This window comes from Battus philenor, unplaced genomic scaffold (genome assembly GCF_028537555.1).
Source record: "Battus philenor isolate CCGP_79_NKW_IND1 unplaced genomic scaffold, ilBatPhil1.0.hap1 SCAF_1, whole genome shotgun sequence".
Lineage (NCBI taxonomy): Eukaryota > Metazoa > Arthropoda > Insecta > Lepidoptera > Papilionidae > Battus > Battus philenor.
Genome location: NW_027181661.1, coordinates 11,059,909 through 11,072,709, shown reverse-complemented (window position 1 = coordinate 11,072,709; position 12,801 = coordinate 11,059,909). Strand labels below are relative to the sequence as shown.

At 33.2% G+C, this 12,801-nt stretch overlaps 1 protein-coding gene across 1 annotated transcript; it reads right to left on the bottom strand.

The window, feature by feature from the left end:
- Positions 1–317: 317 nt before the first annotated feature.
- LOC137921844 (uncharacterized) lies at positions 318–10,118 on the bottom strand. The gene is made up of 6 exons (XM_068764662.1): positions 9,951–10,118; positions 6,207–6,357; positions 2,354–2,534; positions 1,979–2,050; positions 1,062–1,151; positions 318–608 (listed from the first exon to the last, which is right to left on the bottom strand). Exons 1-6 carry the CDS (start codon positions 9,965–9,967, stop codon positions 508–510), a joined length of 612 nt encoding a protein of 203 aa, XP_068620763.1. The 5' UTR covers positions 9,968–10,118; the 3' UTR covers positions 318–507.
- Positions 10,119–12,801: the final 2,683 nt, after the last annotated feature.

Below are 12,801 nucleotides of genomic sequence, written 5' to 3'. Positions count from 1 at the left end.
AATTTTTATTGAGTTCCATACATTAATTTCCTGTAAAATAAAAGATATATTTCACCAAAGAAATTACCGACTTCCTTCACTTACCGCTGCAGATTTCCCACTAAAGAAAAATGGTATTCGCATCATTTTGATTTTTAGACAGCCTAACGTCTATTCATATTTTTACTGGATTTTTTTATTATGAAGATTATGTAAATGGTTCATCAAAAATATTTATTTGCCACAGTCACCAATGTCGAACTTTTAACAGTTAACAGGCGAACACTTTGTGTAATATGAATAAATAAATAATAAACAACGTATTAAACATTATTTATTTAAAAATTACTTATGTCATATAATTTACAATAAAGTAGATGTTAAAATCAATTCTTGTGTGATCTGTATTGGCGAGTTTAGACCAGAATTTATTTTCGAGGGATACCACCAGGGTGGAACAGGAATGCGGATGGGGACAGGGTTCGTGTTAATAGTATTGGAAATTAATGTAAAAAATTAGAGTATGATTTAGTTCCCTCCTCGCCTGGAGAACGTCCTGCCAGTTCTCGCTGGAGGGGCGGCATCATTTTGTTCTTCCGGTTCAGTTTCTTGAGTCGATCTTGATGACGCTGTAGACCAATAATACATTGTTAATATCTAAATTAATTTAGTAACAGCTATTGATATTTTATCATGTGTTTGTATACATGTTTATAACAGTTGGTGAATTTATTAATTCAACGGAAGTGATTTTATTTAAACTTTTAATTATTCTCCCAGGTTGCACACAAAAGCGATAACATTTTTAAAACATTTTTATCAAACAAAAAGGAGGAATATGTAAAATTTATCGCTTTTGTTTTCATCAAACATATTTTCAAACATGCGCATAGAGAAATGTATTTTTTTTTCTTTGAATCTATTCTATGAATACTATCTTTTTACACTGCGACCAGTCAACCTAAAGCGGTGCAGAGATATCAAGTAGACAGGTACGTTAAAGGGGACCGAAAAAAAAGTAAAAGCATGGAAAAATCTTATATATATATCTTGAATTCTAGAGGGCTTGTTATTTTACTTACGTCGACCGAAACGGCCTCTACTAGGTTTGGGTGGTGCAGGAGCGTCTTCGACGTTTGTCTCCCGTGTGGCGGTGTTGAAACGTTTTTTACCTATAATCAGACAAATATTATCAACACGAACATATACTAATATAAAATAAAACATCAGCAGTCATAAGAAAGCAGAAGTCCTCATCAACATTTATGTGACAACGAAGGAATGGAAAGGAAAAGAAAAATTTCCTCATCCCTTATTCAATCTCACTGATAAATCTCTCCCCATGTCTGTTTGACTGTGATCTTGCTAATGAAGGTCAGAGTGTGAGATCAAGTTTCAATGTCGTAAGTAAAGTGGAAACAAAGTTCATAAATTTGACGATACTTAAAGTCCTTTAAATAAAATTGAATAGTTTAAGTGACAGAGAAATGCCAGAAGTTTTTCGACCGCTTTGCATTGATATGCGGTCGAGTTCTGTCGTAAGATTTACTCAATTATCGTCGCGGTTATATGCACAGGGCCATAAAACTCAAGGCTAACCAGACAAGATACAAAGCTGAAGTGCAATATAGCCTCAATTACGGTGACAACAATCAAATATTATTTAGTATTTTATTTATGTCAGTTATAATATTTAGGAACTATGCAAAGTGCATTTGAAACATTAAATGTAGATATAGTCCTAGATTAATGTACATATTTACTAAAACAATGTTACCTAAAATTACTTCCTCAGAATTATAATCGAAACACTGGATGCAGGGCTCTTTTAACTTGCCCTATCGGAAACGTAAAGAATGCGCCTATGTTTAGCTGAGGACTTCATACGGCTGTTATAACTTTAATAAAGATTTGTCATGAAATGAGAATAAGCCGAGGTATTAGAACTAAGTATCCGATACCGTAGAGTTGATAGTTCATTTAAGTGCAAAAAACTTACTATTACTGGATTTGTAGGCTTCAGCGTCTTGGAACTGCGATACGGCTGAAGAAGATTGTCCATTGTTTTTCGCTGAAAATAAAATTAACCCATGAGGTTAGAATTAATTTTTATTAACATCTGGGCAATATAAAATTTTCCTATTAAGAGCCATGCATTAATTCGAAAGTTGAAAATTTACTATGACATAGGTATCATATATAAACAATGATGTACAAACTGTGTACGTAGTTATTTTTGTTTTTAGTCTCCTAATTCAGCTTATTATATCTTACAGATTCCTTTATTACTTTAACATTGTTTCAAAGCCGTAATTTGACATGGTATGTTTAGTCCAACAAATTTTTGTGTATTATTTATTAAATAAATAACCACCTTCAGCGACTTGGGCACGTCGTCTTTTTAGCGCTTCCAAAAGATCTGTGTTGCTGCGAAAAGGTCGCACTCCACCCGACACTAATTTCTTGCCCTCCGTAGAAGAAGGCGGCGCTTCTGTGGAGGGTTCCTGCGCCTCGCCGTCCGAATATTCAGCATCATCCTCATATTCGGCATCGTCCTGAAAGGAAATAACTATTTAATGACAGAGGGTCAAACGTTACATAATTTTTTTACTTTTACTTAAATCATTTTCAAGATAAGCCATGAAAACGCGTACATTTTTTAATTCTTGTGAAATTATAAATCCTATAATAATTACTATATGTAATAGCTAAGAAATCAACAAAACAAGTTTAATCCTAGTATTTAAAATTTATTTTGGAATGAACAAAAAGCGATCTATATTTGCTTTTAATGAAAATCAGACAAGATGAATAACTTATTGAATATGAATGAGTCCAATGATTATCTTTAAAAAAAATAATATAGGAGTGAAATTCTATATTACTATATAAATATTTATCAAGGCGTCATAAAAGCGAAACCCGATGCTATTAATGCATTACCGCGAGATGACAGAAGTCCATGACTCCTATCCTGATTTTTTCTTAATAGAGAAATACATTCAGTAAACTATTGGCCACTTTTAAACAGTTTAAATATCCAAAGTTAAATAATAAAAAGTATAAAATTACTTACTACGTGATCAAGTAACACGTTACCTATATTTTGTCTCTACAATTTGTAATGATTGGACGCTTTTGGTGTTACAATGCATTTGCATGTGAACAAGCGGCCAATACAGCCTGCCATTAGGTAACTTGCTTGTCCATTAGTCACCCTTTCTCGTAACATGATTTTTGTAAATATATAAAACAAACAGAGCATCGCTTAAGCTATGTTATATAATCTACTCATTTAAATGAGTAAAAAATGTTTAAAGAAAAGTTATGAATATAGTTTCAGGGCGCAGTTTCAGACTTTACTATTAAGAAATCCTACGTATCACATTGCAGTACCGGCGATAAATTAAATCGTTATTTTGTTGCGATATATTCTTCATACCGGTTTAAGTTCTGTTACACGAATGCAATATTTACTTCGCGAAACCAGTTCAATTATTACTATACGTCATTCACCTACGTGTTCGAGTAGAAATGCCACTAAAGAAAGGTAGCTCATGTAGAGGTCACCTGCGAAGGTAATACGCTCATCGGTTACCAGTCCCACTTGCCTTGAACCACATGGAACGGACAGCAGACATATCACAATTCAGTTCCCATATGAATGATTTCCTATAACAGTTTAACTGTTTTAGCGACACATAATCAGATTACATTTAATTTCTTTTAAATGAGTTTAGAATACGGATATCAGTTAAGATTGAAACATTTTAGAACAATTGACTTTCTTTAAATTAAAATAAAATAAAATTTAAAGTCATATTACCCTCCCGTTACTTAAATTTGTATTTATGGTAATAGAATTAGCGAAAAAATTAAAAGTAAATTAAAATCGAAAATATTTATAACGATTAAAGTATTGTACAAATACAAACGCTTCGTACATGAAGTACTCTAAAGTAAAAAGTACATTCCTAGTTATATTTTGCAAAAAATTATTAACGCAGCAGAACTCAATTAAAACATTTAAGAACTACAAAAATAAATTTAACTGTAAATTAAATAGCTACATATTTTTTTAATTTAATTTTTTGCAGAATTATTTTATTTCATTTAATCGTAACAATAAAAATGAGATAATAAGAGAAGTACAGGCCTTATTCCGCGTTGAGAGTTTGCGTGGTTGTGCCATTATATGTGTAATAGAATAAAGAATAAGTAAATATGGGATAACTTATATAAAAAATGAACTGGAGCTCTTCTGCTACGACGTAATAAATTTGAATAAGTCATGAAATAGAACTAAAAACTCCCTTACTTTAATAAATACTCAAATAGATAGCAATTAACACGAAAAGATTGATAAACTGCTCTAAAATTGTGTACGTATTTTGACCAAAATCTATAAAACTCTATTAGTTATTAACATATTCAACCTTATTATAAAATATCTTTTTATTTCATTTTAACGTCACAAAAATATTCTTAATTAAACTTACTAGAAAGGACAAAGTTGGGCAAAGGAAAAGTTCTACAAAGCCCATTGATTACTGATCGGAATTATAATTTATTAATCCTGCGATAGAAAAAAATTAACATTTAATCTCTTAATAGGGGTACCTTTATAAAAACCGTAAAAAAGGTTGAAAAACGTACTGAACTCACAATAAACAATGATATTAAAAGTTACAATCTTTTTGGCGATATTCCGTATTATGAAATATAGGTTTTATATTCATGTTAAGCTGAATTTAAGATTCTTCGTATTGGTACTAGAAGGAGCAGACTGCGTATGAAACTTGTTCATCAATAAAGAAAAATGTAACACGTATATAATATAAGTAAATAATAAAATGATATCTTCCAAGTCAATCAAAAGTCATTACTGGAGAGCGGTTTTAACATTCATATATTTTGGTAAAAAAAAAAACAAATGTATACTGTCTTATTACGTAAAACTATAATTACCATTCACAATTAGAATGCTCACTTATGCTTAAGGAAGGTTTATCCGGTCTTAGATTGATACAAAATAATTATTCAGCATTTAGCTTGTACGCCTTATATATCTATGCGTTACTATTTATTTCTTTACCTTATGCAACTTTTATTTTTTTAAGAAGTATTTCTTTAGTAGGCTGCATGAAAAGCATCGACAGTAGCCATAAAGAATGCGGAAATTTTATTTGCCTTGATAGTTCAACTGTTTTTAAAATGTTATATATTATATTATTATATTTATATATATATATATGTTATATTTATATGTTATATATTATATACAGTAACTTTATGCACCGTTTCATCAAGAATTTTACTCCTGATCAACGTGGCCGTAATGACAAATAGGAAGGCCGGTGAATAAATATAACTAAACAAAACATAAAAACAAATGTCTGCTTTGTATATATATGATTAAGTAATTTCACATTGTTCAGTGATAATATTTAGAGTACATAAATAAAGTTTACATATCATGCTTATTATCAACAAAGAATGTAGTATAATTTGATAAACATAATTGCGTTGTACATATATGTATGTAACATAGGCGGACGTAATAGTCCTATATGGTATGGTCGAAGGCCTGCTCTTGAAACCAGTTTAATCGCCGGCACTTCAATCGCAATAGTATCAGTGTCCTACTCTTGAACCAAATCTCGTTAGAATTCGAAACCAGAAAGTAATCGAGAAACATTAAGGCTGCGATCTTTCGAAGGTAGAGAAGTAGAATATACATAAAATAATTGTCTTAAATAAGTCCGCACGAACTCTACACTTTCAGAATTACTTATCTTTTACATACAACACAACACAACATAACTGTAATAATTAAGATGTAATAAAATGTAATGTGTAAAATGTAATAAAACAAAAATCTCGTAAGATTGTATCTAACTGCCCTGTATGATAAAAGTGATTATTTATAGGTACGCTTTCTAGAAAGAGTAAAACTATAAATCACAGCTCTTTCTAGAAAGTAAGAATAACGCACGAGAAGGAGTTAATTTTTTAATTCATCGATTCTCATAAAATTACTTACTAAATTTTATTCATAAGCTACTAAATTGTATAATTTCTTTCTGTTATAACTAACGCAAAATTTAACTTATAAAATAATGAAGCTACACAGAAAGAAATGGCAATCAGATAAAAGACAATATAGGTACTTTTACCTAGAGTAGTTGAGTATATTTAATTGTTTAATGAAACTCGATTCTCATTACCTGTGGCGCAGGTGTGGTGGTAGTTGTGGTCGCCTTGCCCTTGGTGAGCAAGCCACGTTTGAGCAAGCCACGAGAGGACGCCGCTCTGGCCTCGCCTTCGTCCTGAGCCCGTGCAGATGCTTGCCACGCCAAACACGTCAAGAAAACGATCCTGAAATTGATAAAATATTGTGTGCAAAAAAGGGTTACGCTATTTTTTTTAGAAAAAAAAAGAGGTTCGCCAACTTATTAACACTTATCTATTTACTCTAATAAATTTGCTATGCAAATGAACGAATGATAAGTTTTACATAAGACTACGATATCTGCCCGTAATCTTTTGCGTCGACGTTTCGCAATCCGAAAAAAGAAACAAGTAATGTATGATTATGAACGCCACCCGTTAAGTAACGCTCATAACTTTTATCATCAATCAATACAGATACGCAATAACTTATAAACTGTGTAGCAAAAGATTTCTTTGAGCTTCAATAAAATGTCAGGGATGTCTGTATAAAGTGCAGCGTCAAATCTATTAAACCTCAACACACGTGCAAATTTGTTTGAATCGTCTAGTGGATTTAATACTCGTATAAAGTTTTTGCAAGTTTTGTCCTTGTCCGTCCAACCTTTATAAGTTGACGCAGTCATTTACCTACTGGTCGCAGGAATGCACGAAATCGTGATAAATAAAGGAACAAGTTATAAGCAAATGTTCAAAAACAATTAAAAGCATGCCCAAAATAATTCAACAAACTAGTACCGTTTAAAAATATTACTTCCTGTCTGTATTTTTTAAATCCGAGTACCATTGAAATGTAGGCCAAATAGTTCAATGGCGTTTAATGTCACTTGAGAGCGGCACGCCGAGGCTAGATGACTGCCGCGTACGGACGTGGGCCGCTTTAACTCTCGGTTCAGCTTTCGCTATTCAGAAATACGAATGCGAAGAGTTCTACGATGATAAAGGTCAGCGCTTTACTTTACTCAGATAGTTGAGTAACAGGTTACTCCCAGGGTCAATTCAAATGGCGACCGATTCCGCATCCGCTTCCGACCAGATGGGTGTTTCTTGGTGAGAGGTTCCGCGGCGATCAACAACCACTTTACAAAAAATATTTATTATTTTTCTTCTCTTCCTTCTTATATAACAATGTATGCATTTCATCCAGCTTTGCCTATAAGTGATAGAACCTCCAAATGTAAAATTTGTTATAGTCCGCGTTTCATCGGCAACCGTGAGATGCTTTAGATAACTAGTCACGACAACAATGTAAACTCGTCTGAACTGTATTACTTCCAAACCAATACAGTGGGAATTGAAGTAATTTAATAACAATTACGTTACACTCCTTGAATTACAATTTCTGAAGCGATAGTATTTGTTGCTATACTAAATACATAGTTTAGTATTCATCCCAGGCGAGAAACTCGAAACATTTATGTTCCAGGACACGTCGGAAAAGAAGTGTAGCTTTCTATGGTCGAAGTATTTATTATGAGGTGTGCATTGATGATCTGAATATTAAAGGGACCGCCTTTCAATTTATATAAATGATTACCAAAAGGAGCAAGAAGTAAAACTGACCTTGTAATAAAATACAACTGCCTGTCCTGTCATAGTGATTGTACAGCCCTTGGACTGTGACGAGCAGACAAGGTAAAGTAATCAATAAATTCCTGAAAATCTTCATACTTTTCAACGCTAGTTACGTTATAAAACTAAACATATAATTGCATCTGTACGCTATAACTGACTTTCTTGCGAATCTTGAGTTTATCTAATTGATCGGACGATGGCATGAGAAGCATACCCGAGGCGTCTTCTCACAATTCAGCGCACGGACAATTAAAGTTAGGCAAACGACAAGAGTTGCATAAACAATGCATTGGTCTAAGCCATGCCAAAAGAAATCCTCTAATCTGTAAGAGCCGAGTTGTTTTTGACGTTATATAAAATATGTGTTAAGTGCGAAACAAACTATGAAATATAGAATGCATGCAACTCCCTGCGTATTATAGGTAAATGTCAATAGTTTAGTTGCGCAACAATATTTTATTGCTAAATCTCTATGTGCGTAAAGTAAAAGTTTGGAGGTATTATTAAGCATATTTATTCTGGCTATGAGCATGATGTTGATTGTTGCGTTATTTAAATTTTATTTTCAAAAATATTTTATAGATTATAAATAGATGGTCTCTATTATATGGGGGTGCTTTGATTTGCTTAGTTTATTATTAAATGATAGTAAACAACGACGAGATTAGCAAATGCCATAACAAAAAGAAATAATAGTTTCAAAGGCAAGTTGAATGAAACTTTTAAAAATCGTCTACAATTGTAACTGTCATAAAAGTCTATATCTCAAAAATCCTTTCAATAGTGGAGAGGTAGCAACGTTACTGGTATATACCACAAGAAACAAGTTTAAATAACATTAATTGATTCGCAAGGACATTAAATGTATCATTTTCCTTTGCAAAGGTCACATTATATAAAACACAAAAAATTATTATTATAATATATTCAGAAAAACTGTTTTCATTATTTTAAGACGAATCGATTTAAGATTAAGATGGTATTTTTTAATAAAGATGGAAACAGAGGAACATTTTTATTCACTCAATCATTAAGGGATGGTAGCCTTAAGGACTTTTTACGAGTTAACTAAGCGCATGTTGTTGAACCTTAGCAATCCTATACACTTAATAAGCAAAGTGCAATTTTGTGACTGAGATGAATTTTGATATGTTGGTTCTAGTATTTTAACTATGCAAATAAGTCGTATTCAAAGCTCTGTTAGGCCAGGTAACTTACAATACAAGCGATAGAACAGTTGACTTTGCTGGTAACTATGACTGTTCATCCCGCACAACAGCGAATTGCTTAACCAAAAGTTGCGCATCTGACTTTCAACACGGGACCAAATAAGTCAAATGACCGGTTCGTGGTTTCACTCAATTAATTTGAACATTATTTGGTTCGGTGGTTTCATTCTACTTCAAGTCGCTATTATAACTTCGGTAAGCAACGTTAATTAAGAAATTAAACAAAGTTACTGAAGTTGTTATTTTACACCGATATTTTTCTATCATCTATCGTTTAAAATATAAAATATTTTGTTCATTCTCTAAACATGGTTTTAACACATTATTACAGTCTAATTTGTTTTTGTTTAAACTGCCAGTTAATTTAAGTTTTGTTACTAAATTGTCTAGCCTATTGTACCTAGAACATTTTCAGAAATAATTATTGACCTTTAATTATTAAAATAAACTTTTGGATCCATTACTTTATATATATGAGATGGTAATCTTAAAAATAAATTGTCAGAGAGTGGTATTTACCAAAGGTTATATTTGTTACACGAGATCCGTATGCCATACATTGTTTACAGTCACAACACCCTTGTGACGCCAACAACAATCGTGTTCATATTAGAAAGGCAAAACACTTAAAGAAAATCACTTTGTACAAGTTATTGTTCTGGGATCTTTTTTAAAAATATGCAATTTTAAATACTAATATTTATTGCTGTCTATGCGTCTCACTGCTAACATTATATCGCGAAGCTTATAATTAAAATTAACCGAATACTACCATTTATTTACCTAATTTTACAATTTGCAAACACCAATACGTGTTGTGAATGATCAGTTACAATGACATCGCTATCGCAGTCGCTCAGCACTCGTACTACAAGTTTAACTACAGAATATAGAAAGCGAGGAGCTACGTAAGATAAGTGATGTGCAGTTACTCACAATGGAAGAATCTTCATGTTTATATCGGGCCCGCGAATGTCGCAAGAATCACTGCTGTTAGTCCTTTCTCCGCGGAGCGTCTATGTGCAGGTCTAGTGTGTACGGAGGCCACGCTTGATCTGCCGTTCCAACACGAACACCTCGGGTACACTCCAAGTTTCGGTGCCGCTGCACTGGTCCGCCCGCCACCCGGCATACCTTGCCTGATTTATATGCACAGAGGCACGTTTGCCACGACACATACCGATCATTGTCCACATGGCAACGTTTGGTAATTTCAAACGTTTGGTAATCTCAAAAATAGAGTAAATTCTATTGTATTTGTGACATTACGATTACTGTAACATTCGCGCAAGGTGAATATTCCACTGTTGCAGCGATACCGTGGCCCGATTTGTTAGTAAATATTAATTAAAATTTACGTCAAAAAGTATGGTGCATTAAAAAGGTTTTTGGTTTGTGTCATAATAATATCTATACTATCCATGCCATCCGAAACTATAATTAACGAATATAACATACACTTCAAATATTCTTGTTGAGTATCTCAGCAGATTTGCAAAAGCTATAAATGTCGCTGTACATTAGGTCGACTGTACCTTAAAACTTTACTTATTTTTTCTTAAATATATTCGAAATAAAATTCCTTTGTGATATTGTGATAATGATTTTCACCGTGTGCGTTACGGTTTTTAATCTCTCTCTCTCTCTCTCTGTTGTCTCCCTTCGAGTGTATATGTTTTAACAGTAGTGGTAAACATTATATTTTCAATTTTTTTGCGCTATATATTGTTACATCACCCAGTCTAAACCTGTGTAAAACAAGAAAACACTAATTAATACAATAAGCTTATGTGTGTGAGTGTATGCACAGGCTTATATATGAGTGAGTTCATACGTAGAGAGGCAAGCTACTTTCATCGGGGCAAAGGTGAAGATGGCCCGACTGAATGTAATGAAGAAATGTCTTGACTAGGCCGTCGGACAAATCATTATATAAAACACTAACAAAATTTATTCCTGTTTAATTAACTGTTACTTAGTTTTAAACATTTATAGCTGCATTGAAATTGCTTAGTCCGCACTTGTACTTTTCCCTATAGTAATTATTCAAAAATTATTATTTGTTAATATTTTAACATATAAATATAACAAAATAACTTAGTTTGTCAAAATAAATACATTAGTCACAAGTTTTGCTAAAGGTGAACACACGTTTGTTCTAGAGCTCACAAATATTTTGTAATAATCAGTTGCTAAACAATAACGTAACAAAATATGTATTATTCACATGATAACTCTTTCTTTGCAGTTTGATACCAATCAAACTTTGTCTCATTAGTTTTACCATTCAACAAAAAATAGCACGGTTAATTATAAGTAATGGTAAGCTTACGAAATCCTTGTGTTAAACAAGGTTTATAAATAATGCTTTCTATTTTTTTGTTTTAATTACATACAGTTGATTAGGATACATTTGATATCAGCAATTCTACAAATTTCAATAAGAAAAATTAAAATAAAGGTGTAATATTACATAATTTAAATTGAATTATAAACTTCAGAGAAATCGTAGAATATTTTTAAGTAATAATGTCTCGTATTATGCTTACACACTACTATATAAATACTTCAAAATTCAGTATTTTGAAATATGTACATAGAAATATTTTATATATATATATATGTATATGTGTGTAAAAATAATTCGTGTGAAATTATATATGTTTATGTATAATTTAAAAGGAATTAATTTTTGTATAAATACATAGTAAGCAGATGCCTCCATATGCTTTAGCTTTGAAACAGACCTTACGAGCTAGCCCTCTCAAGAAACAAGGAAAGTATAATTACCGCTGACTCCCTTAAAATAGCTTTTTAAATATTACCAATTTATGTAATCTTACATATTGACAAACCTTCAAAGAGGGTCTGAAAGTCCTTAATTATAATCTCGTTTTATAATTGGCGCTACCTCTCTCGGCAGTACCTTAATCTATTATAAAATATTTTTACGTTACGTGCCCATTAGATCTCATCATCGAGAGGCCTCGGTCTGTTGTCTAGTCATGACAGGCCAGGGCCCTATCACTACAGCGTCACTCTATCCTCATCCGCTCGGACCCTGATGCATTATTTACAATTAGAGAGGTGACCATTTTGGCTGAATACTACTAAGTTAAATACACCAAACGGAATGCCATGCCCGTCAACGATCGACGGAGTGCACCCGACGCCCTCTGAGACGCATCGAACTTTGAGATCTCTATTAAATCTTACCACTGTCTGGTCTTACCTTGCTTTGATGCTACTACCCCAGGCATCACAACGACCAAAACCGCTTTTAATTACACCAAAATCCGAAAATCTTTTCAGCTACCGCTGATCCCTAATCAATCAGTCTGTTGAGAAAATCCACGAAAAACTAATCCTCGGTGGAATTAGAAGATTTATGGAGACGAAATAACTTACTCTTCAGGGCCGCGTCCTTGGCCAACTGGTCCGCCCTCTCATTACCCTCCGCCCCTGCGTGCGCTTTCGCCGAAAAGATACTTACATCCTTCCCTTTCTCGCGCTTAGGCCGCTCCAATCATACTATTGTAGATACTAAGTTGCTGGGTTTTGCTTTCGTCACTTCTTCTACCACTAACTGGGAAGTTGTAGTATTGTTATTATCCAGGTGATAGCAACCAAACAAGTTAAAGTTCACCTTTTTAAACGACTTTGTGTTAGAAAGCTAAACGGGTATTTTCGACGGCTAGGCCAACGTCCCCTCGAGGGTTCTACGGAGCACCCGCTGAAGCGAACTTAGAGCTCGGCGGCCTCCCGATCCTGTGAAATTGTAACTATG

Excerpts from the sequence above, each read along its gene's own strand:
- LOC137921844 (XM_068764662.1), bottom strand. Across the intron at positions 2,535-6,206 it reads CCACCACACCTGCGCCACAG|GACGATGCCGAATATGAGGA; the intron begins GTAATGAGAATC and ends ATTTCCTTTCAG. Across the intron at positions 2,051-2,353 it reads ACGTGCCCAAGTCGCTGAAG|CGAAAAACAATGGACAATCT; the intron begins GTGGTTATTTAT and ends TTTTATTTTCAG.